At 44.3% G+C, this 25,576-nt stretch overlaps 1 protein-coding gene across 2 annotated transcripts in view; it reads right to left on the bottom strand.

Annotated features, from left to right (window-relative positions):
• SUPT6H (SPT6 homolog, histone chaperone and transcription elongation factor) overlaps nt 1–25,576 on the bottom strand; it is a 163,235-nt gene that overhangs the window by 105,189 nt on the left and 32,470 nt on the right. For both annotated transcript variants that reach the window (XM_068113463.2, XM_068113464.2), the window contains exons 9-20: nt 25,327–25,443; nt 25,147–25,236; nt 20,500–20,642; nt 20,237–20,397; nt 16,817–16,906; nt 15,625–15,754; nt 15,359–15,509; nt 9,627–9,778; nt 9,280–9,475; nt 8,788–8,927; nt 7,093–7,210; nt 6,737–6,813 (exon numbers count right to left, since the gene is read on the bottom strand). In XM_068113463.2, coding sequence (XP_067969564.1) covers nt 6,737–6,813; nt 7,093–7,210; nt 8,788–8,927; nt 9,280–9,475; nt 9,627–9,778; nt 15,359–15,509; nt 15,625–15,754; nt 16,817–16,906; nt 20,237–20,397; nt 20,500–20,642; nt 25,147–25,236; nt 25,327–25,443 — 1,565 coding nt within the window. The remainder of the gene's footprint in view (nt 1–6,736; nt 6,814–7,092; nt 7,211–8,787; nt 8,928–9,279; nt 9,476–9,626; nt 9,779–15,358; nt 15,510–15,624; nt 15,755–16,816; nt 16,907–20,236; nt 20,398–20,499; nt 20,643–25,146; nt 25,237–25,326; nt 25,444–25,576) is intronic.

Raw genomic sequence — 25,576 nt, 5'->3', positions numbered from 1 at the left:
GAAGAATCAGTTAAAAAATTATACTAGCTGGATCCGGATCCAGATCTTCACCAAAATTGAATCGATTCTTCCTTGTCACACACACAACCTGTCCACCAGGTTTCGTTCAAATCCATCCATAACTTTTTGAGATATCCTGCTATGTATAATTTTTGGCCATATCACTGAATGGTGAAGAATCACTTAGAAATTAAATCTCATATGCGAATCCATATTCAGAACTTCACCAAAATCGAATCTATTTGTCCTTGTCAGACACCCAACCGGTCCACCAAGTGTCGTCCAAATCCGTCCACAACTTTTTGAGATACGCTGCTATGTATCGTTTTTGGCCCTAACACCCAATGGCGAAGAATCACTTAATAATTTCTAGTAACCCGATCCGATTCCGGATCTTCACCAAAATCTAATCATTTTGTCCTTGTCACATACGCTACCTCTCTGCCAAATTTCGTCCGAATCCGTCCACAAATAAACAAACGGACAAACAGACAGGGGTGAAAACATAACCTCCATCCACCTTTGGTGGCGGAGGTAATAATAGCAAAAAAAATGAAAATGGGGGAAAGAAAAAAAGTAAATGGTAAGTTTTTTATTTTTACAATGATTTTGTACAAATTAGACTGAAATACGAGTTATCTTAATAAATTTGGTTTTACTAACCAGATTTCTCACAACCCTCGACTCCGATTCTGCAACTGAACCGGACGGCATTAGCTCACATGTCCCAAAAGCCTGCTCCGCTGACCATGCACATCCTCTCTCCGTTCTTTTCATTCTACCAATTGCCCTGGGTCATCTTCCATCTGCTTGGAAATCAACCAGCATCACTGCATTACATAAAAATAGGACCGCTGGTCCTGTAACTCACCTGGATCAGGAGCAACAGTCACTCAAACCCCCCACAGAGCCCCTCAGACCCTGATATTTTTAATGCCGTGAACAAACTTTGGTACATCATGGGCGATGAAGGTTGTCATCAAGTTTCATAGAAATTGTGTGTGTAATTTCGGAGAGAGAGAGAGAGCAAATACCTATTTTGGGAGGTCAAACACCCTCCTGGGTGCCTGGTAGCCTGGTGTTGGCTTAGCGGTTAGGGTGCCGGCTTGGGATCCTAGGATCCTGGGTTCGAATCCCGGTCGATCGCTGAATTAACGCCGGGGGGTTGACTCAGCCTGTCATCCTTCCGAGGTCGGCAAATTGAGTACCAGCTTGCTGGGATGAATGATCCCGGTGTGTACCCCGGTTTAGAATAGGTACACCGTATCCCTGCGCATCGTAAGAGCTTGCCAAGGGTTGGCGTCAGGAAGGGCATCCGGCCATAAAATCATTGCCTCAAACAGGGAACCATGATTGTCATGGGGCCCGCAAGGCTAACCCCCGCTCTAGCGGGGAAAATGGCCTTAAAACGATCATTCATTCATTCATTCAAACACCCTCCCACCCTCCGTAATCTCACTTAATGAGCGCAGACTTTGATGTGGTCAATACACCTTTGTTAGGCATCAGATATGAAGCTTGTGATCAAGTTTCATCAAAATCGTGTGTTTGGTTCAAGCGATAATGACCGTTTACGGACATCGTCAGAGAAGCCATTGTTATTTATATCTTTGGATTCAACAATATCCTGGAGTAAGGTGTTAGTGTAATGGCCAATAAGGGAGAGCTTTGCACACCTGAACTCCTATCGAACCTGATATAAATTGGCCCAGGTGAATAATCTTCTATAGTAGCCTACAAGTTCTCCAGTCGGCTTGGTCTCCCCCCCATCAATCTCCTCAACTTTGTATCCGGCCTATGCATATCCGTGTATTTTGCTCAACATGTACATGGTCCGCTCGTTGATCGTGTACATGTGTAAATGTTAAAATCTACCAAGTCACGAGAAAAACATTGGTCCAACGCAAGTTAAAGATTTCTCCAAGAGTAATTATGTAATGGTAAACAACAACAACAACAACAACCAGTAAAGGTAGTAATTACGTTCCATTAATTTTGCAGCTTTAACTGAGGAGTTAATCCGTTATGAGAAAGAGTAAAGACATATATATAAATGAATAGATTTGTACTTGTCACACTCACAACCTGTCCACCAAGTTTCGTTCAAATCCGTCCATAACTTTTTGAGATATCCTGCTATACGTAGTGTGTTCAAAAAGTATCCGACCTTTATTTTTCGTGCGTAAAAAAAAAAGAAGCTAGGGAGGCGTTGATTGGTGCACGTATGTAGGCGATCCTAATGCGCACGCGTGACTTTTTTCCCACCTGCAGAAGCTGTCATTCGACGGCAGACCGCCGATGAGTGAGGACATGTAAGCGAGCGCCGTCGGATTTTCGTTTTTGACAAAATGACGGAAAAACTTGAACAACGCTACTGCATCAAATTTTGTGTAAAGCTTGGCGATTCCCAAGTGGAAACGATCCGCAAGATTCAACACCGTTCATTCCATTATGAAGGAGGATTTGGGCTTCAGGAGAATCTCAGCGAAGTTCGTACCAAAGCTGCTAACGATTGAGCAGAAGCAACTCCGTTTGGAGATCGCACAGGACATGCTGGAGACTGTGAACAGCGATCCCAGCTTCCTCAACACAGTGATCACTGGCGATGAGTCCTGGGTTTATGGGTACGACCCAGAAACCAAGTTGCAGTCATCACAATGGAAGCATCCAACATCCCCGAGGCCAAAAAACACAAACTTTGATGCAGTAGCGTTGTTCAAGTTTTTCCGTCATTTTGTCAAAAACGAAAATCCGACGGCGCTCGCTTACAAGTATGGAAAGTATGGATGGACTGAAGGAAAAGATGAACAAGTGGAAGGAATGTATGGAGACAAAAGGTCTGAAGGTGAATATCGGAAAGACAAAGGTGATGGCAAGTGGTAAAGCATGTGGTGAGGTGGAAAGAACTGGGAAGTGGCCGTGTGCTGTGTGCAGGAAGGGTGTCGGAGTGAACTCCATTCAATGTACAATGTGCGCTGAGTGGGTTCATCAAAAATGTAGTGGTCTGAGAGGGTCATTAACCAGTGTGGCAGCTACATTCAAATGTAAGGTGTGCACAGAGGGAGCTGCAGATGGAGGAAATGTTGAGTTGGATCTTGGAGACGGCGTGAAGCTGGAAGGTGTGAAAACATTTTGCTACCTCGGAGACATGCTGAATGGAGAAGGTGGATCAGACTCGGCAACGGTTGCTCGAGTGAGATGTGCATGGAAGAAGTTTCGGGAACTGAGTGGTGTGCTGATGAGGAGGAGAGTGTCGCTGAAGCTGAAGGGAAAGGTGTATGCTGCATGTGTGAGAAGTGTTATGATTTATGGGAGCGAGACATGGGTAATGAACGTAGAGCAGCAACGAAGGCTGGAAAGGGTGGAAATGCGAATGGTTCGATGGATGTGCGGAGTATCGTTGAGAGAGAGGAAGACAAATGATGAATTGCGAAAGATGATGGGAATATTGCCTGTGATTGATGCTGTGAAGAGGAACAGGTTGAGATGGTTTGGTCATGTATTGAGGAAGGATGAAAGTGACTGGTTGAGAAGAGTGATGGAAGTTAATGTAGAAGGAAGTAGAGGACGGGGAAGACCGAGAAAGACTTGGCTAAAGATGGTGGAAGAAGAAATGTGGGCAAGGGGGTTAACAAGGAGAGATGCAGAAAATAGGGCAAAATGGAGAAGATTGTCATGGAAGGCTAATCGTAGCAAGGCTAACCCCCGCTCTAGCAGGGAACATGGCCTTAAAATGCATGTTGTTGTTGTTGTTTGCTCGCTTACATGTCCTCACTCATCGGCGGTCTGCCGTCGAATGACAGCTTCTGCAGGTGGGAAAAAAGTCACGCGTGCGCATTAGGATCGCCTACATACGTGCACCAATCAACGCCTCCCTAGCTTCTTTTTTTTTACGCACGAAAAATAAAGGTCGGATACTTTTTGAACACAGTAGTATGTTGGTTTTCACCCCATCACTCAATGGTGAAGAATCACTTAAAAATTTTAATAATTCTCATATCCGAATCCATATTCCGATATTCACCAAAATCGAATCTATTTGTCCTCGTCACACACCCAACCTCACCACCAGGTTTCATCCAAATCCGTCCACAACTTTTAGAGATATCCTGCTATGTATCGTTTTTGGCCCCATCTCCCAATGGTGAAGAATCACTTTTAAAAAATTCCACTAGCGGGATCCGGATCCGGATCTTCACCAAAATCTAATCATTTGGTCCTTGTCACATCTGCTACATCTCTGCCAAATTTCGTCAGAATCCGTCCACAACTTTTTGAGATATCTTGTTCACAAACAAACAGACAAACAGACAGGGGTGAAAACATAACCTCCACCCACCTTTGGTGGCGCAGGTAAAAATTAAAAATAACGTGTTTTTTTTGTTTTTAAACAGCATGTGTGCTTATTATGCTAGACTGGCATGCAGGACGGCTGTTTATTTCATATTTCCTTCAGTCTCTATTTTAAAATCCTGAATCTCTGATTCAAGTCAAAGTAACTTAAGCAGTGGCTTATAGATGTAGCCACCGCTAACCCCCGCTCTAGCAGGGAAAATGGCCTTAAAACGATCATTCATTCATATATTCCACCAATGTGTATTTGTGTATGAAAAACTATCTATAAACAACATGGAAGTGATAAAAAAAACTCCAGCCTTGCATGTCGTAGACGACACGATACAATAAACAACATGGAAGTGATAAAAAAAACTCCAGCCTTGCATGTCGTAGACGACACGATACTAACGTAGATTTCTAACTTTTCTGAAACTCTACCAATGTTTGTGTCCATCGAGTCAAGTGACACTTGAGCAGCTATGACGAACAGCCAGGTTTTAGATCTTTGTTCACTGTGTCAAAGGTTCACACCTTTCAGAAAATATGGCAACCATTCTTGACATTTGATTTACGCATCACAAATAGAGCAATTTCATATTTGTACTGAGAGAAGTACAAACTGAAAGTAAAATCCTGGAGTACATGGAAATTTACAAGTGTTAACACATCTACATACTGTGCAGAAATCGGGTGTTTTTAACGTTACTTGTTTGTCATGTACGGAGATCTTTCATAAAAATAGCACAATGAAAATTTAAGTTCGAATATAAAAGTGATTAGTGTATTTCCCCCCTCTTTCTCGCATTTACATCCGGCTATCACGTGAACACAACTCACTTACTGTGATTCACATCTGTTTCATTTTGCCCTCGTTTCAGGTGCTTGCAGAAACAATTGAGGTTTTTTTATGCCTCCGCCGACGAAGTCACTGGAGGCATTATTTTTTGGGGGGTTGTTTATCCGGCTGTCCGTCCATGCGTCCATGATAGATTTTTCTTACCACGACAACTCAAGAACTGCTGAAGAGATCGAAGTCTTCCGGACTAACTTCCTCTCTAGTCGTAGTCAACGTGTGGCCCTGAATGGGTTTCTCTCATCTCCTCTTCCCGTTCAGGCTGGAGTTCCCCAAGGAAGTGTCCTGGGCCCTGTGCTTTTTCTGGTCTTCATCAATGATCTCTCTGACGCTCTTGAAAATCCTCTCTATCTCTTTGCTGACGACTCTACTCTCTGTCGCTCCATTCCTCATCCCTCAGATCGGCAGTCTGCAGCCTCCTCACTCTCTGCAGACCTGGACAAAATCACAGACTGGGCAAACAAGTGGAACATGTCTTTCAATCCTGACAAATCTCACACTCTTACGATGTCTCTCCGAAAAGACCGACTGGACAACCCTCCCATCCACTTTCTGAATTGAATAATCCTCTCCAAGAAGTTCTTTTACTCAAGCTTTTGGGTCTCACTATCTGCCATGATCTTTCCTGGGAAAACCACATTTCAAATCTGGCCTCCAATGCCAGTCGCCGACTGGGCATCCTCCGTCGTGCGAAGTCCTTCCTTGGCACACCTGAGCCCCTCACCACATACAAGGCTTTCATCCGCAGCTCAATGGAATACTGCTCTCCCCTCTGGGCTGGTGCTCCTGCCTCACACCTAGCTCGTCTTCACGCTGTTGAAACCAAAGCGTTCAGAATCATTGGAATCTCCTGCGATGAAGCTAACTCCAAGGGCCTTTCACTCACTCACCGCAGGCAGGTTGGTGGTCTTTCCGTCTTCTCCCGACTCCTCTCTGGCCTTGCCCCCCCAGCTCTCTCTGGGCTCTGTCCCCCAAATATTCCTACAGGTCGCACAAGATCTGCCTGCAACCCTCTTATGGTTAAACTGCCAAAATCAAGACTTTCTGCTCACCTTCACTCCTTCATGCCTCTTTTCTCCCACCTCTGGAACAAACTCCCTCACTCTCTTCAATCCCACTCCACCCTCCAGGTCTTTAAAACAGCTGTTCACCACCATCTCTTATCTTCCCCCATCCAAAACCTTGATCTTTTCTACCCCCGCTAATTTCATCCCAAATCCTACACTTTTTTGAAATACCAACTTCTGTCCTGGAAGTCCTTGGTCTCCTTGTGTTTTATACCTCTCCCCCCCCCCCCTTCCCACGCCTCCTCCCCCCAGGCCCTCTCCCTCCCGTGCTTCTCCCTGCTCTCAGGTGTTGTGTTTGTGTGCTTCCCCTCCTCTCCCCATCTTGTCTTCTGCTCCCTCTTTTTGTATGTTTTGTTTGTCTGGTTGATTTGTTTGTGAAATAAATGTTAGCTCTTTCACGAGCCTCGATTCAGTATACAAAAAAAATAAAATAATAATACTAAAGAGCTATATAACGCACACATGCCAAAGAACAAACCTGTTCTCTCCACCGACGACGACAACTTGGGGCTTTTTATTGAGGATGAACTGTTTCAGGGACTCCATGTCTGCCACCTGCAAGTAAATAAAAAAGTAACTCAACAAGGGAAACCTAAAAATGCTACCGATTTGATGGCGAATAGCATGATGGCTCCATTTGTAAGCCCAACGCTAATGATTGGTGAAGATGAATTCATGAACCATCAACCCACTCTGTTCCCTTTTATACCACCACCCCACCCTCAAAATCCTTGCACCACCAATCAACACCTGCTGCCCATCTCCAATCCATAATACCTACAGCTGTGAAAGTTTACCTCCGAAGATGTGAAATGCCAGTGCTGTTTAACCGACCTTTTTTTCCCTGTCATCCTCCCTCCGGGCATTTTTCCTTTTCATGAAGTGTGGAAGGCGCAGAAAGTCCGTGACTTCCCCTTCTCCATTCACCAGGGCGCAGAACACGGGCGTGTTCCTGATACACACACAGCCTATTGTACGTATTATTGTCATCAATTATTTTTGAGAGCATATTCAGTCTTGAGGGTAACATCCCTCTCTTCCTCACTAATTTTCACCCTCACAGTGTCCCTTCTCCTTTAGCTTAGACATTCAAATGGTGCACGGTTGCAGTTGGATTCTTAGAGGTCCCCCAAAATGGTTTCTCACGATTTTGCTCTCATGCTGTTCAATGGGCAAGCTGTACTTTGGGTCATGTTTAATGCAAGATGATAAACTTCTCAAAATAGCAATAAAACGGCCATTATTGTAGCAACAAAATGCACTTCGGGAACATGAACAAGCAAATCTCATATGCAAAAAACGCTTTAATAAAAGTGCAGGGATTTACTTTTGGAAGTTACTTTAAAAGCTCTAACCATGAGAAAACCTGGTATCTGGTGGAAAAACCAAGTTCGAACTTCACCTTGAAGAAAACAAAGTTTTGTTTATAGCTGCAACCAACTTATTATGAATGAGAGGACATGTAGTCAGGTTCACTATGTTAACAAATATAATTTCATTCAAAATTTTGGGAGATTAGCAAACCTGTACATTTTTGGAATCATCAGAGCATGGAGAATCCGAAAATCAATGTTGGCATTTGCACAGACACAGATTTTGGATTTTCAAAATGGCCGCCATAAAATACATATTTTGCGCTATCTCAGCTTCAAGTCAACCTAGAAACTTAATTAAATATGCTAATCCTATGTTTTCTGGGTCAAGGAATCCAATAAAGGCCTCAAAATAGTGCTCAGGATTATAGAAAAGCAACAAACAAAGGTAATTGAAAACCTTTGTCTTTATATTTGTGATATAACTGTATTACATAATGCATGACATTGCAAGTCCTTTGAAGTTATAGGTATGGGTTTATAAAGCAAGAATGCAGCCTTGTTAGTATCAGATTGAACTATAAGTCATATACACAGGATCTACTAGGTCTACACTGTTCAGGAATATGCTTTTACAGATCGTCATCACTGTCCTGAGTGTCATTTTCGCAAAGGTGTCTACGCAAATGCCAACATTAATTTTTGGATTCCTCATCCTCTGAATATTCCAAAAATGCATAGTTTTGCTAATCTCCAAAAATTTTGAACGAAAAAACATAGTGAACCTGACGATACTCAACCTAACTTATGATGAACAACATCCATAAGTAAGCAGCAAGTGGCTGCTGGATGCATCATTTCAGGGAGTAAAGCTGTATCAGATTCAAGGTTCCACCACCCACACCCCTCCCCCAGATCTGACACAGATTTGGACAGGATGCTGGCACACCAGTCTAGGCTTTTCAAAATGCATCACGGAATATATTGCCCTCGAGTAAATGGTAGCAGATGCGACAACCGGATTAATGAGCCTTCTGGTGCAACGACCTGCCTGTGAAGGCAGCACCTGTTTGGATTTTCTGTTGAAAATCAAACCCTCACTAAACGACTCAATGGCAAGTATGCTACCTCAGTGCTATCCCTTCAGTCCACTGAGGCTTCACCATTAGACATATTGGGTATTCTGGTATCGGGTAGAAAAAAAACAAAAACGTACCATTCAGGGGAGTATGCAAGGCCCAATACTCTCAGGCCTCTTGTGCCACTGTCTCCCATAAGGTCATCATCATCTTCCTGCTGTTGGTCTGGCTGGTAAGGAGCCACCTGCAGAAAGCTCCGCAACTTCTGGGCACAACACTGCCACAAAGAAGAAGAAAATGCCAGTCGTCAGAGCAGGCTTCTATGACTTACAGCCACAGCCTCTGGAGCTCTGGGTACGATCACATTTTTTTAAATTTTTTTTTTATGACATACCTATGCCTATGCATACCTATGCATACCTATGCTCTATGACAACATAGCTTTCTTTGCCAATACAAGCTTCATTGAGCAATCTCTTTTCAAACAAGTATTGTTCCTGCATAATTATTTCCTCTCAATTAAAAAAAATATATGAAAAGAATGAACAAACGAATGAATGAACAAACAGCAAAAATAATCTAAACATACAACCTCAAACCCCATTGCCTCACAATTATTCGCATCTCACCCTTATGACGTGCGTCTGTGCCTCAGCAAGAAGTCGATGCCTTATTTCACGACCAAGCTGTGGGTACAGGCAGGCATTGAGAGCAGTTGCTACGGCGAGGCCCCTCTGCCTGTTCCACTCCTGAACCTGATGGCTGAATTCATCTCGGTAGTAGAACTGTTTTATTTCATCATAATAGGTAGGATCGCCTTCAAAGCTACAATGAACACAAAGAAAAAAAAAAAAAACAGACGAAAATCATATGTAGGAATGGAATTTAAAAGCAAAAGCCACAGACGTATGATAATACCAATCCGACAGCACAGAAAACTGAAAGAGAAAGATGAAGAACAACTTTCCATCCTTACCATGGGCCCTTCATATCCACAGAAATATCCATGATGACCAGCCCTTCCTGCTCTGCCAATGTCATCCTCAGGAACTCATCTCCTTTCACCTCCTTCACCGGCTTATTGCTCATGTACTTGAACTGATAGGCGTAGTGCGCTTCATCAATCTCCTGTAAATGTGCACGACATGCCGTGACACAATGAGAGAAACAGCCAATATATGATGATGATGCTGGTGGGATAGGCCAGCTGGTGTGTAACCAAGATGCAACAAGCATCGATACTTCAGCGGTGAATGCAAATAAAGTCAAGCAATGGTTATACGAGCGCAAAATTTTTGTTTACTTTGCATCAAAAAAAAGAGGACGATTTAAGAATTTCAATTCTGACTTTGTCCATATCAAATAAATAAAACACAACTTATTAAATAAGGAAATGCAATAAGCACATTCTTTGAATGGAGGCTTTGAAAAAAAAATTCAGTGTACATTAACATGAATTATGAGGACATTAGTCGATAATACATGAAGACATCGAAGATGAGATTTCAACTTAGGTTACCCATGTCACGAATTAGGGGGTTCAGAAAAGAACACCAACAGGCCAACATGAAACGTATTCTTCAAAAATACACAAATGAAACATCATTAAAAAGGCCCAAGTCACGGGAGTATTTCTTTCTCTTGCCTGTCGATTTCTGAGGACTTTTTTCAAACCCACGTCTGCCGCAGACCACAGCTTCCATACCCATGTATGCCACAGACCATAGCTTCCATACCCATGTATGCCGCAGACCACAGCTTCCATACCCATGTCTGCCACAGACCATAGCTTCCATACCCATGTCTGCCACAGACCATAGCTCCCATACCCATGTCTGCCACAGACCATAGCTTCCATACCCATGTCTGCCACAGACCATAGCTTCCATACCCATGTCTGCCACAGACCATAGCTGCCATACCATGTCTGCCACAGGCCATAGCTTCCATACCCATGTATGCCACAGACCATAGCTTCCATACCCATGTCTGCCACAGAGCATAGCTTCCATACCCATGTCTGCCACAGAGCATAGCTTCCATACCCATGTCTGCCACAGAGCATAGCTTCCATACCCATGTCTGCCACAGACCATAGCTTACATAGCCATGTCTGCCACAGACCATAGCTTACATAACCATGTCTGCCACAGACCATAGCTTCCATAATCATGTCTGCCACAGAGCATAGCTTCCATAATCATGTCTGCCACAGACCATAGCTTACATAACCATGTCTGCCACAGACCATAGCTTGCATAACCATGTCTGCCACAGACCATAGCTTACATAACCATGTCTGCCACAGACCATAGCTTACATAACCACGTCTGCCACAGACAATAGCTTCCATAATCATGTCTGCCACAGAGCATAGCTTCCATAATCATGTCTGCCACAGAGCATAGCTTCCATAATCATGTCTGCCACAGACCATAGCTTACATAACCATGTCTGCCACAGACCATAGCTTACATAACCATGTCTGCCACAGACCATAGCTTACATAATCATGTCTGCCACAGACCATAGCTTCCATAACCATGTCTGCCACAGACCATAGCTTACATAACCATGTCTGCCACAGACCATAGCTTACATAACCATGTCTGCCACAGACCATAGCTTACCTAACCATGTCTACCACAGACCATAGCTTACATAACCATGTCTGCCACAGACCATTGCTTCCATAATCATGTCTGCCACAGAGCATAGCTTCCATAATCATGTCTGCCACAGAGCATAGCTTCCATAATCATGTCTGCCACAGACCATAGCTTACATAACCATGTCTGCCACAGACCATAGCTTACATAACCATGTCTGCCACAGACCATAGCTTCCATACCCATGTCTGCCACAGTCCATAGCTTACATAACCATGTCTGCCACAGACCATAGCTTCCATAATCATGTCTGCCACAGACCATAGCTTACATAATCATATCTGCCACAGACCATAGCTTCCATACCCATGTCTGCCACAGACTATAGCTTCCGTACCCATGTCTGCCACAGAGCATAGCTTCCGTACCCATGTCTGCCACAGACCATAGCTTCTGTACCCAAGTCTGCCACAGACCATAGCTTCCGTACCCATGTCTGCCACAGACCATAGCTTCCGTACCCATGTCTGCCACAGACCATAGCTTCTGTACCGATGTCTGCCACAGACCATATCTTCTGTGCCCATGTCTGCCGCAGACCATAGCTTCTGTACCCATGTCTGCCACAGACCATAGCTTCCATACCCATGTCTGCCACAGACCATAGCTTCCATACCCATGTCTGCCACAGACCATAGCTTCCATACCCATGTCTGCCACAGACCATAGCTTACATAACCATGTCTGCCACAGACTATAGCTTCCATACCCATGTCTGCCACAGAGCATAGCTTCTGTACCCACGTCTGCCACAGACCATAGCTTCTGTACCCAAGTCTGCCACAGACCATAGCTTCCGTACCCATGTCTGCCACATACCATAGCTTCTGTACCCATGTCTGCCACAGACCATAGCTTCCGTACCCATGTCGGCCACAGACCAAAGCTTCTGTACCCATGTCTGCCACAGACCAAAGCTTCTGTACCCATGTCTGCCACAGACCAAAACGTCGGCACCCACATCTGCCACAGACCAAAACGTTTGTACCCACGTCTGCCAAAGATCAAAATGTCCATACCCACGTCTGCCACAGACCAAAATGTCCATACCCACGACTGCCACAGACCAAAATGTCCATACCCACGACTGCCACAGACCAAAATGTCTGTACACACGTTCCAAAATCCCAACTCAATGCTCACTTCCACTCATTTGTTCCGATTTTCTCATATGCGGAACCAACTTCCTTAGTCTCTTCAATCCCATCTTCCCCCTAGGGCTTGAATATGGCTGTTCACCACAGCCTAAGGTCACCCCTCCATCCATACTCAATCTTTTCTACCCTCATTAACCCTTCCCGAGCCCACCCCTTAATTTCCAAGTCATTGTCATTTCTTACTTCTCAATCCTTTCCATGCTTCCATACCCATGTCTGTCCATTGCCATTTCACCCCTCGTCTTCTTCCTGTTCTCTCAAGCTTTGGTGTTGTGTTTGAGCTTGTTCATTCCAATCTACACTAACTCACCCTGCTGTTGATGCATTTCCCCACTGTTATATGTGTCGTGTTCTTTGCTCTAGCTCTTCCACGAGCCTGTCAGAGTCTTCCACAAAAAAACTGTCAGAGTGGTTCCGACTGCTTTAATCAGGAAGCTCATTCTTTGTCAGTAGAAGTCAAATTGAAGAAGAAAATAAAAAGGCATCACGAAGTGTGCCTCAGGCCAAATGTTTTGGTTTTGTCCGTTTGGTATTTCCACTTAACCACAAACCTCATGAGGCTGGGGCTCCAGGTTCAAGACCCATATACTTGTTGATTTTTCTATCTTGAAATGCTTGTTATTCATATAAAAGTAAACTGATATCTCCTGATCTTCTTGTCCTGCATGTGGTACACATGTGCCTACAAGCTTCGCCAGTAGCCTTGGATATTGTGTTAACATACTTCTGGTGAAATTGCCAAAATCAAGACTCTCTGCTCACCTTCACTCTTTCATTCCTCTTTACTCCCACCTCTGGAACAAACTCCCTCACTCTCTTCAATCCCACTCCTCCCTCCAGGTCTTCAAAACAGCTGTTCACCACCATCTCTTATCTTCCCCCATCGAAAACCTTGATCTTTTCTACCCCCGCTAATTCACCCCAAATCCACTTTTTTGAAATACCAACTTCTTTCCTGGAAGTCCTAGCAGTGTCCATGCGTTTTATACCTCTCCCACCACTTCCCCCCGCCTTCCCATGCCTCCTCCGCCCAAGCCCTCTCCCTCCAACAGATCTCTCAATGTCCCTGTTCTCTGCTGTTCTACTTGTGTGCTTCCATCTCTCTCTCCCCATCTTGTCTCCCGCTCCCTCTATTGTATGTTTTATGTGTCCGTTTTTTTTTTTTGTGTGTGTGATTGTTAGCTCTTACACGAGGCTCGATCTTGCATCCAAGAAATAAACAAATAAATAATAAATAATAAATAAATAATAAATAAACATTTTAGAAAAACCTTTGCTATGTACCAAATTAGTTTTATATTTCAAGATTACAGGTACTGTACTTTAGAAAATCTATTTTAAAGCTGTATTTATACTGTGGAAAGCCAGGCCGTCAAATCACTGGGATCTCCCATAACAAATCTCAGTGTCAAGGCATGTTACTTTTGGATTGCACACAGGTTGATGGCCTCTGCGTTCTACCATATAATTTTTGGTCTTGCACCCTCTGCCCATTTTGGCTGTCCTGCCAGGTTTCTGCGGGACGCACACGGTCTGCCAGGAACACTCTTCTTGTTTAACTCTCAAAATCCCACTCACTGTTCACCTCCACTCATTTGTTCCTCTTTCCTCTCGCCTGTGGAGCCAACTTCCTCAGTCTGTTCAGTCACAATCTTCCCTCCAAGGCTTCAAGACAGCTGTTCACCACTACCTCAGATCATCCCTCATCCATACACATGATCTCTTCTACACCAAATGCCCATTCCGAAAAACTCCCTGTTTCTAGGTTAGTGTGATTTCTCCCCTCCTCCCCACATACCCCCCCCCCCCCCACCCCACATACCCCCCTCCACTTCTCCCTCACCTCTTTTCATTTGTTGTTTGATTTGTTTCTTTTAACTTTTTCATCCCGCCTTCCCCTCCGCTTCTTGCTGTGTTTCATTCAGCTTGTTCACCATATGTGTCCTTCTCCTCATCCCCTTGATCTCACTCTCATTTCTACTCTGCTGTTGGCATTTCCCCCTTCACTTTTTTCCCTTCCATAAGCCTTGATCATGTATACAAAAACAAATCTATATATACAAACGCCATTGTCTCTCTGTGGTTGTCTGCCTTTGTTCCTTATGCACAGCCACATATTTTAAGTTACAAACAAAACTTTGTGTTGGGGGGAGGGGGGGGGGAAGGGAGGCTAGCCTAGGCTATGTGGCCACGGCCTCACGTAGGGGTGTTGGGGAGGGGGAGCATAAATTATTAATGTAAATGTGTACAATGTAGCACCACCTGGTGGTGGTGGCAGAGGGTATTACAATTTCCCTTCTTTATCTGGGAAACGCTGAGGTTGAAGCACTGTTCGCATGGGTAAATTAACCAGAGGGAGCCGGGGATATAGTGCGAGCAAAATATTTCAAGCAACAACGGGCGTGTGGCCAGGGTGAGGGAGGTGGGAGAGGAGTTGGGTGAGAGAGGTGGAAGGAGGGGTTTGGGTGAGGGGTGTTGGGAGGGGGTGTTTGGGTGAACGGGTGATGGGAGGAGGGGGTTGGAAAACGTCAATGTCTCTGTCTTGATTAAACCCGTCAGAGAAGCGACAGGTACTTTTGCTGGAATTGGATAACTCCTGTAATATTCATCTTTCTACCAACTTTGGTTTGCTATGAGTGAGTGAAGGTCAACAACAAAATGACTCAATTTTACAAATGAATAGGAACATTACTCACCATTTGACATTGACAAACAGCCAAAAGAAAAAATGTTGTGAATACACATTCACTACAAAAGCAAATAATGGCCAGAAGTGTACCAATAAATCCATGAATAAATAAATGGACAGAATAAAATGAATGAATGAATGGGAGGAAGTAATAATAAAAAGGAAGAGGTCCATAATGGTGGGCAAGACTTGCTTTGCGACCCTTCTTGGTCGGCAGGATGTTGACCTTTGCCCTCTCCTGGTAAGTCTGCCTGACAACCTGGCGCACCAGCGGCTCACGTGCCAACATGAGGGCCACCATGAACCGTGCACCCTCCAGTACCGTTTCTCCGGTGGGGAACTGTCTGAAGGACGAAGAGGTGGGAGCCGTGAAAGTCAGGATCAGTTACAAACGCTTGTGCGTAATCTGAGTTCTTACAGTCTCTCATACTCAACCATTATCCTCTTCTCGCCACTCACCCACAGATGTAATCACGCGCCAACTCGAGAGGTTCAGCGGGAAATTGCTCAGTTTCGTGTCGCTGGTAGCTGTCTCTCAAATTTTCTCCAAATTGCTCTGGAGTTAATCCAAACTTCTTTGCAAGGCCATCTGTGCATGAAAAGCCACAAAATCCTCTTCAGTTCATGAAGAGTTTAGAGATGATACAAAGCACAATTAAGGAGACAACCTCCACAAACAAACAAAAGCTTTGAGTTGACCAAAAGAAAAGGGCAAAACCACAGCATCAGTGAAAAAACAATATTAGCTTTTCTGGCACATGATCATAATTATGGCTGAAACCTGAACGTTGCCCAGGATGCCATTGATCCAGCAAATTGTCCATTTCATCAAGGTTAAAATTGACAACCTTGATTAAAGCTCGGGTCAATAGGATGAAAGTCGATGATTTTTCAAATGAAAATTGATGATTTTGGGAGTTTGACCTTCAGTTAACCTTTGACCTTTTGACCTCAACAATAGTTGGTTTCCCAATTCAGTGACTCAATGTACAAATGCTGTTCAACTTTCAAGTAAATTGGATGAAAAATGGCGATTTTAGAAATTTGACCTCCAGATGACCTTTGACCTCAAAATCAATTGGCTTCTCAATTGTGACGACCTCTACAACTAGGTAAAATTTCATGACGATCGGTTTAGAATTGTGACCTGTAGGCGAGTGACAAAGAAACAAACAGACAGACAGAATAACAAACGCAACCGACCAATATACTTGAAAAATCTTCGATTTTGCAAGTAATAAACACGGAAGTGATTAAAAACTCTATCTCGCGCTGCGTGGCGGACAGGCTGATAAGACCTTTTTGTACTTTGAGTTGACCCTTTTGACATTTTGACCCAATTATTAAATGTTTTTCTGGATATTTCCCAGTAAGCGCTTGTTGAAAATTTGACGACAAAAGCTCAAATGATTGTAAAACCATTATAAAAAAAAAAGAGTTGACAGACACGATTGCAAAACTCTATCTCGCGTTGGGTGTGGCCGAGGATCTAAAAATGTAATGACCATTATCAAAGAGAGGCACAGTGCTTTGGATATGGAGAGGCATCGTTTAAGCTTTGTGGCCCAATTCCATGGCAAGGAATTGAGCCTTGTAAGTCATACACATAATGCATATGGAAACGGAGCAATAACATTCAACATGATCTGACCGAGGCCGGCGTTCTGGCAAATGGAGTACTTGTCTCTCCGGGACGCCTGCTTCAGCTCAGGCCCTGCAGATTCTTCTTCCTCATTATCACCTGAAGGCCAAATGGAAAATATGTGAAGAAACAAATGATGCCTGATGAGAGGTAATGCCAAAAGCATTTTTATAATCTCCCGGCTGAAAATCAAAACTGCCCTTCTTACACTGCGTACGAATCAAGCAGAGCTGTGACAATGGTCATGAATAAAAATTATATATAAAAAATTTACGATTTTGGGTTACTATTGGTGAGTTAATACGCAACAAAATGTATGACATAGGGACAGGCCTTTGTTGCTTTTGGATTCAGAATGGCATTCACCAACTCGCAGTTATCACTTTGATTCCCATATTCAACAATAGAAGCACGAATCATTGCGTCAACATCTCAATTATTACCTTCTCATCCAGGTAAGGCACCTAAGGTGCTAAGATCACAAACTCTCCCCACGTGTCAGAGTAACCATTAGAAGTGATGATGAAAGGACATGACATCACTATCGCTTCCACACCTAACAGGATTAAACTGCTCCCAGCAATTCCGAGCAGTGTGCCAAACCATGCAGTGTGGATCAGCTCACCCTTATTCAGTGCAAATTAAAACGGCACTCTTCAACATCGCATCGTCAACCGATATACTCCTGCCCTCATTATTAAATCATTATACATACCGTACTTGTACCAAGTTTGATTTAAATCCCTTAAGCTGTTCTCAAGTATCACATTTTTACCCGACATGACCTCTGATCTCTTGATGCCAAAATCTAATCAGTTCATATTTGCATCAAGTTTGACTTGGATCCCTTCAGCCATTCGTGAACCTGCACATGGGAATCCTTCCGGATTAATCTATAGTTAATTATCAACTCAGGAGATTATGACGATCATTTCGGTGTATCACATTCCACATCAGAAAGCTCCAGTAGAACACAAAAAAACATGACACGCATGCACCATCATCATCATGTCATGCTTCATGATTGTAATGGAGGTCCTGGAATCACCCTTCCTCCAATGTAAACCAGAGCATTCACTGCTCGATTATGTTTGCTGCACATTTATTTACTTGGTGGATACTGGGCTGTTTATCGGATTGCGAGTGCACTTTATTTATTTACCTGCCCGTTTTCATGTCCATCGATCTTTTGCCCTGTGATTCTCTATTTTCGTCACCCTGTGCCTTCTTATACAACAACATGCATTTTAAGGCCATTTTCCCTGCTAGAGCGGGGGTTAGCCTTGCGGTCCCCATGACAATCTTCTCCATTTTGCCCTATTTTCTGCATCTCTCCTTGTTAACCCCCTTGCCCGCATTTCTTCTTCCACCATCTTTAGCCAAGTCTTTCTCGGTCTTCTCCGTCCTCTACTTCCTTCTACATTAACTTCCATCACTCTTCTCAACCAGTCACTTTCATCCTTCCTCAACACATGACCAAACCATCTCAACCTGTTACTCTTCACAGCATCAATCACAGTCAATATTCCCATCATCTTTCGCAATTCATCATTTGTCTTCCTCTCTCTCAACGATACTCCGCACATCCATCGAACCATTCGCATTTCCACCCTTTCCAGCCTTCGTTGCTGCTCTACGTTCATTACCCATGTCTCGCTCCCATAAATCATAACACTTCTCACACATGCAGCATACACCTTTCCCTTCAGCTTCAGCGACACTCTCCTCCTCATCAGCACGCCATTCAGTTCCCGAAACTTCTTCCATGCACATCTCACTCGAGCAACTGTTTCCGAGTCTGATCCACCCTCTCCATTCAGCATGTCTCCGAGGTAGCAAAATGTTTTCACACCTTCCAGCTTCACGCCGTCTCCAAGATCCAACTCAACATTTCCTCCACCTACAGCTCCCTCTGTGCACACCTTACATTTGAATGTAGCTGCCACACTGGTAAATGACCCTCTCAGACCACTACATTTTTGATGAACCCACTCAGCGCACATTGTACATATGGTGTGGTGACCGGTTACTGCAGACTTAGCACCTTTCGGTGAGAAACCATTTCGTCGCGGCTTTAATGAAAAATCCACAAAAATAAAAAAGAGATGCGTGGAATTAACAATTCAAACCACCTGCCTCCTGCATCAAAGTTCCCTGTTAAGATCTTTTTGGTCTTGTATCAAAGTGGTCACAAACTTCACCGCGACCAACAGACATTATCAGGATTTCTATTTGTGTGCAGCAGAATCACATCTTTACTTCATGTCATGTAAAGACGGCACTTCGGTATTTCCCGTGAATTTCATAGGAGTGAACGGCGATGGGAAGTTCATAGGAGTGAACGGCGATGGGAAAATCAACAATTGATGCTATTTTCGCATTTACCAGCATAGACATACGTTATCTTGTCTGGCGGACATCTCATCACAGTAACATGCTGGTAAGCTTTTGTATCCGGATAACTTCTACACTAATCTACAGGGTTAAGAAACGAATCAGCTTATCGGAATAGCATCTCAATTCCCAAAAATCACGGCATGCTTTTCTGATGACGAAAATACGGAAATCTCCTTATGGATCATTACAAAAATACGGTATTTTGTGCTATACAGAAGTTTTACCCATGCATCCCTAAGTTATTGCATTAACGAAAACCTATCACAGACAAACGGACAGACAGACAACCCGAAAATATAATGCCTCCGGCAACTTAGTCGGTGGAGGAATAAAAAAAAAAGGATGCGGTTTGGCATTGCCATCTGACCAAAACGCAGATGTATGGATACCAGGTTCAACTTAAACACATGTCAATTTATCCAGTGTCCACTTCATTGCCATGCATGTGGCATTGCCATGCAGGTAAAATGCAAGACATTGGACCAGTATATTGTGGAGAGCAATGTCTGTTGCAAAACACTAAGACTTGCATGAAAGGTCGGGACAGGTCTGCAATCGGGAACACCTCTTCAGCCAAAACAAGGTTTGTTGCATCAGTGTTACACTCGGAACCCGTTAATATGTGATCCATGGGAGCTAGGAAAATCGACCGTGTGCTAAGTGAGTATTACCTATCTTCCAGTGCGAGCGTGGTGGCCGCCATCTTGGATTGTGTCGGGTGACGATGAGTGAAACTAGGTCAATTTTTTAAAAGATACTTTTTCGTAATAAAACAACACATATGTAATAATACTTATACAATTTTAATTATACAAAACAATATACAAAAAACATACACTAATTTATCAAAAAAAATTGGTACCAAGGGTCGACCGTGTGCTATCCGAAATCGCATATTAATGGATCGCATATTAACGGGTTCCGTGTGTATATCCCAGCATGGCAAATGCTCAATTGGTCAATGCAACTTGTGCCAAAATAAATGTTTAAGGAGCATTAAACTCCAGTGTGCTGCAACAAACAGTGGCTCACCAATATCCCCGGCAGTGCCACCGGCGGCTCCGGAATTTGCGGCTGTTTGGCGGCTGCGGTTGCGAGCGGCGTTTTGCATCCGTGGTACGTCCCTTCCATAATACAGCAAGAAATGCTGGTAACAATCCTGCAACTCCTCCATCGATTGCACCTCGGTCAATCTGCGTTTGGGGATAGAATACAACATAAGCAATGGAGGGGGTGTGCAGGGGTTTATGGGGAGGGGAGTGGGAGCAAATTCAAGTGATCTAAAGAAAAGTAACCTTTCCAAATCTTGGGAGTCAAGGGGCCGCACACCATCAGAGAGGGGCTTGTCTGGGTCGGAGGAAATCAGCTCAAACTGAAACTTTTGCATCTTTTGAAAGAGCCGTGCTAGGTTCGCCTTCCTCCTCTTGAGCTGTGTCCACTGCAGGAAAAGAAGGCAGGAGCAATGGCACATTGCTCAAAAGAATATTGTTTTTGAAAAATAAGTCATAGTTTAGCTTTGGATACCTTTCTCATGAAGGGATCTTAGGTTTGCTGCAACATACGCTTTATGCTCCAACAAGAGACTCGCAATGCATTAAAAACAAATTACATAAGGTGGAGAACAAGAAACCAAAAAAAGGTCCAACATATACCAACAGAAAGACAACATGGTGCACAAAAGGTCAGGTATTCATTCAAGCACAAGTAAGAACAGACAGAATATTAAGCAAAATAATAAGTGGAAGGAGTGACTTATCGAACAATCAAGCAATAAAACAAGCAATGAAAATCGAGCACTTGTGCCAGTGTCTTGGGACAAATTATCTTCTTGCTTTTCATTCATGACTCATGTATCCTGAGAAAATTATCTTAACCATATTGCAGGTGTCATGTCATCAAAGTCAAAGTTCCCCATACCAGTGACAGGGAAACAGCAACTGCAACCTTCACGGAAGAGCTCAAAAACTGCTCGCAATTCTTCTCTGCAAGGACCTCCAGGCAAACCCACCAATTTACTTATTTTATATAATGGTCTAGGCTCGTGGAAGAGATGGGACACAGAACAGACCAATACACAACATAAAGTGAACAGCAAGAGAAAGGGAAAACGCCAATAGTAGGGTGGAGGCAGTAAGTAGACGGAGATGGACAAACAAGGGATGCAGGTAACGATAAGGGTTAGGGGAGAGCACAAGGGGTGGTTAAGATCGACATATAAGCAAAATTTTGGGAGGGGTGGGGACGGTTTAACAGGTGGATGACCTGAGATGGTGGTGAACAGCTGTCTTGAAGACCGGGAGAGAATAACGAGATCGAAGAGAGTGTGGGAGGTGGTTCCACAGGTGGGGAAAAAAGAGAGGAATAATGAGTGGAGGTGAGCTGTGGTTCTGGTTTTAGGCAGTTTCACGAGGAGGGGGATGCTGGTGGACCATGTGCTTCCTGCAGATAATTGGGGGGAATGGATGGCAGAGCATGGAAAAGAGGGTGTAAGACCAGAAAGGAGGTGGAAGAAGACAGAGACCACCGACCAGGCAAAGTGATAGGCCCATAGACTCAGCTTCATCACGAGATATTCCATTTATCTTGAAAGTCTTGCTTTCCATGGTGTCAAGCTGAGAAAGATGTGAGGCAGGTGAGCCAGCCCAGAGGGGAGAGCAGTACTCCAGCAAGCTGTGGATGAAAGCCTTGTAGGAGGGGGATTTGGAAGTGCCAAGGAAAGACTCAGGTGTGGTGTGTGCCAAGCTCAGGTGTGCCAAGGAAAGACTGCACGACGGAGGATTTGGAGGCTAACTTTGAAATGTTGCTTGCCCAAGAGGATTAATGGTAGAGAGTGAGACCCAATAGTTTTAGTGACTGAACTTAGACGATTGTTGAGAAAGTAGGTGGGAGGGTTTGTGGAACGACACGCGCGCGCGCGCACGCACGCACGCACACACGAGAGAGAGAGATTTGTCAGGATTGAGAGATATTGTTACGTTTGTAGGGGGTAGGCAGTGATTACTTTAGTTCAGGTAGATTTGCATAAATTAGCATGCTGCGATTTTCGTGAAGAAGAAGAACCACCATGTAATAAGTTGGGATCCGGTAGGTCGTGTGTTCGGATTAAGTGTTACATGTGGCCATACGAAGGGTGGCTCTTGTGCTAATTAGCTCAGGGATAATGGGTAAATTATCCCTTGTACGTTGTTACCTCTGTATTTATTCCTTTGTTCCTTTTGACAATACACCACACGTAGAGCTAGAATCCCACATTTAATGGCACTAATGAAAAAGCCTACCGGAAGCCAGGACATTGAGCGCTGCCGCTGACAACCCTGACTTTGGAAGCGCACAGGTCAGGCAGGCCGAGACCACGCCCCGAGGAGCCGTGATTGGGTGGGGTTGTTGATGGACAGGAAGGACTGGTAGGGAGCAACTCGCTGATTGGTGAAGCACGACAGATGACGTCAGAGCCTGGACGTTAAAAGAACGCTCTTACATTTCCCCCTCTTGTGCCTTCTCGTTCTGGATGTTAAAGCAAACGGTTGTGCTTGCTCTCTGCACGGGGAAGCTGCATCATAAACGCCGGCGTTCTGAGACTTTGCTGGTGGTCGTGAAAAGGCGGAAGAGCCGCGGACAGAGCTGCAAGTTTCACGGCAGGAATGACGCGTGGACAAGCGCTGCCGCTCGTTCCCGCCAATGAACGGGCGGTTCCCTCCGACGCACCGGTCGATTTTGAAGACCCCTGACGAGATCCCACCAGTGATCAGAGTTAAGTGCACACACACACACACATTTATCTTCAGCTATCCTTCCGTTTCATCTGTTTTCAAGTCTGTTTGTGGGGACGTCCCATTTAGGAATTTAGTTTATTGTGCGTTTCTTTGTTACCGGCATTTATTTAAATATATCTGTTTCTTTTTGTACATTTAAAAACCATGTTGTTCAAGTTAATTTATACAGGTTGAAGTCGTCAGGCGGAGGTAAGTGCTCTTCAGCATCCTCCTCCTCCTCCACCTCCTCCTCCCCCCCCCCCCCCCCCCCCCCCGCGTGTATTAACTTCGCCACACTTTGAACCGAGTGCCTCGGAGTAAAGCTCGTTTGGCTATCCGTGCTACCCTAAGGTGATCATCAAGGGTAGTCACACGACAATATGTTCCAAGTGTTTGACCAGTTTGTGATTTTATATTGTCAAGGTATGAGCAGAAAGAAGACGCTGCTGCCTGTCTGTCAGAGGGATGAGAGATGTCATGGCAGAGAGTGGAGTCATCAGCAAAGAGACAGGATTTTCCAGAGAGTCATTGAGATCATTGATGAAGATTAGGAGTAGGATGGGACCAAGAACACTGCCTTGGGGTATTCCTGGCTTGACAGGGAGAGGAGAAGAAAGGGTTCTGTTGAGAGCCACACGTTGGTTAATAGAGTGGAGGAAGCAAGTAATTCAAGAGTGGAGCTGGCCTTCGATTCCATAGGCAGACAGTTTGGAGAGCAAAGCGGGATGCCAGACTGTATCGAAAGGTCGAGATATGTCCAGAGAGACGGCCCTGATCTAATGACTGATATTAAGAGCTTCCAACCATTGTTGGGAGAGTGGAAGCAGCATGTTCAAGGTAGAGTGACCAGGTCTGCATTCAAATTGATGATCTGGGATGAGGCTGTTGGAGAAAATGAATGATTTTGTCAACTGCAATGACGGATTGACCTTGCTAATAATTGGAAGTAAGGTAATGGGTCTGTAGTTGAGGGGATCTGTTATCGCACCTTTTTATGTAATGATGCGATGTTGGCTGGTTTATAAGCACAAATAACAGGGTGAAAATGGCAGAGAGAGGAAGTACAAGAGCAGCAGAGCAGTTTTTAGTACACGTGAGCTGATGCCGTCCGGTCCGGTTGTAGAGTCAGAGACGAGGGTTCTGTGATCGACCAATGGAAGAAGTTTAGTACCTTGAATCCTCGGACCTCACTTACAGCAAAGATGTCTTCTGAGCAGGCCATACAACCCCACCCCAATCTGGCCACTAAAGCCAAGGACCGCATGGCCACTTCACCAGGAAAGGTCCTTCCTTCATTCTGCAGAGCTTTCACGGCCTACAAAGCATTCGTTTGAAGTACAATGTGTTGTTCTCCCTTTTGGGCCAACACCTCTGCCTCCAATATCACACTTCTGGGAGGCAGAGGCTCTGAAAATCACCAGCATCACTCATCAAGAGGCAAAAAAAACCTTTTGTTTTCTCACCGTAGACCGATTGGCATTCTTTCAGTCTTCTACCACCTATCATGCTGTCTTGCTCCTCACCACCCATTCCCAGCAACATCAAGGTGAATGTGTTCCTCCAGCAAACCCCTCATTTTCAGTCTTTCAAAGTGCAGGCTTCTTCCTCACCTGCATTCCTTTGCTCATTTATTTTCCCCACGAGTGGAATCTGTCCAATAATTTTACTCCCTCCACCGGTTAAAGTTCCAGCTTCCATTTCCATTCATGGTCTTCTTTATATTACTACGAACCTGCCGTCATACCCCGCCTTTTCTTATGGGTGATGTTTGTTTGTCCATCGAACATGCACTTACACCATTTTGTGTGAGGCAAAACTCCTATAATCCTTTGTCACTTTGCTCATTTGTGATCCTCAACTTTGTTGAACTCAACTTTGTTGTTTGGCAGAAAATTAATCTTTTAACAACACTCAAAACAACATCTTTGAGGCAAAACATTGATTGTCCAATCCTATCTGAAATCACAGATGTGTTTAGGTTATTTCCAAAAAGCATTTTCCAAATGTAACGCTCGTGAAATGTGGAGTCAAATAGTGTACAGGCCAAAAACTGCTATTTAAAAGCTTATTTTGGCTTGCCAATGACCTGCGAAGGCATAAAACATCTGCACAAGAGCAAAGCTTGAAAGCAGGCTTGAATACCGCCTGGAGGGATTGTTGTGTTTATTGTTGATTGTTAGGAGATCTCACCTTCTCCTCCCACTGCCACACACGCCAGAGATCAACGAGAGTCAGCTCAGGTTCCACATACTCCTTCCTGTAGAATGCTATAAATGGGACCTGAGAGAAAATATTTTCTCATTTGTTCAAGTGGGAAACAAAGAAAAGGAAACAGAACTTTAGATACCAAATAATTTCAAGCATATGCACCTCAAGTTGCTTGTTTCTCATGAAGTTTAGTGCTTCCCGTATTCGCGTCACTGTCCCTGGACCTTTCCTGCCATATCCAGTAGGTAATCCCGGTCGATCAGGCTGATCCCCCAGTTCCTGGTGGCAATGGAGATGCCAACAACAATCAGATAGCATGCCAAGAAAACAATAAGTATGACCCACACATCGACAAAAAGCACAATTACTGGGGCAAAGGGAGAACTGCCACTGTGTAGGAAAGAGTGAAGGA

The sequence above is a fragment of the Myxine glutinosa genome, chromosome 4, assembly GCF_964187855.1.
Source record: "Myxine glutinosa chromosome 4, kmMyxGlut1.1, whole genome shotgun sequence".
NCBI lineage: Eukaryota > Metazoa > Chordata > Myxini > Myxiniformes > Myxinidae > Myxine > Myxine glutinosa.
Note: the sequence above shows the minus strand (reverse complement) of the source record. Positions and strands in the feature narration are given on the sequence as shown.